This window comes from Gavialis gangeticus, unplaced genomic scaffold, assembly GCF_001723915.1.
Source record: "Gavialis gangeticus isolate Ggan-Ray unplaced genomic scaffold, GavGan_comp1, whole genome shotgun sequence".
NCBI classification, from domain to species: domain Eukaryota; kingdom Metazoa; phylum Chordata; order Crocodylia; family Gavialidae; genus Gavialis; species Gavialis gangeticus.
Window position 1 is genome coordinate 234493264 of NW_017729032.1, and position 807 is coordinate 234494070.

At 63.2% G+C, this 807-nt stretch overlaps 1 protein-coding gene across 2 annotated transcripts in view; it reads right to left on the reverse strand.

The window, feature by feature from the left end:
* RBM11 (RNA binding motif protein 11) overlaps nt 1–290 on the reverse strand; it is a 14659-nt gene extending 14369 nt beyond the window's left edge. The window contains exon 1 of one of the 2 annotated variants that reach the window (XM_019525136.1): nt 59–290. In XM_019525136.1, coding sequence (XP_019380681.1) covers nt 59–181 — 123 coding nt within the window. In that variant the 5' untranslated portion in view covers nt 182–290. The remainder of the gene's footprint in view (nt 1–58) is intronic. The other variant, XM_019525137.1, reaches the window with a different exon arrangement.
* Nucleotides 291–807: the final 517 nt, after the last annotated feature.

Below are 807 nucleotides of genomic sequence, written 5' to 3' on the forward strand. Positions count from 1 at the left end.
CAGCCCCGCCCCCTCCCGGCGGCGGCCCCGCTCCCCGCGCGCCGCCGGCTTCCGCCACCTGCAGGAAGAGCTCGTAGAGAATCTCCTCCCGCACGCGGCCCTCCAGGTTCCCCACGAACAGGGTCCGGTCCGCCTCCCCAGCCCGGCCCGGCGCCGACATGGCGGCGCAGCCCGGAATCATTCAGCCAGCGCAACAACCCCGGCTCCCTACCCCGCCTCTACCCCACTCCGCACCGGCGCGGGGCGGGGCTAGAGGCAGAAGAGGACTGGGGGAAGCGTGTAGGTGCGAGCGGCCGTAAAACACCGCCCATGTCGCATCCCTCCGGCAGCGCGACCGGGGGTTGCTAAGAGACGAGGAGGCCACGCTCTACGGCAGCAAGGCGCAGCGAGTGCTAGCGTCCTAGCAACGGCGCGCGCCGCAGAAGGGGGCAGGGCTTCCTTCTCGCGCGCGTAGAGGAGGCGGGGCTAAAGCGGGGCAGGGCAGCTTCTTGCAGCGGGGCGGGGCGGGGGAAATGAGAGGCAAGGCGCCTGCGCAGTGGTGCAGGGAGCGCGCCCTCTGCTGGGTGATTGCCAGCGCACCGATTAAAGGGGCAGCGATATTAAAGCCCTTCCGTGCCTCCAACCACTGAAAAGAGGCTGCACCTTTTTATATATATAAGGGGGAGGAGAAGGCAATCAGCCCTTTTTGATCTGCAGCCGCCCTTGAGCTTAATTCATCATGGATCTTGGTTTTCTCCGATTAAAAAAAAATCCCCAATTTTTGGATTAAAAAAAAGGAACCTCAAATCCACATTTTTCCATGATTAA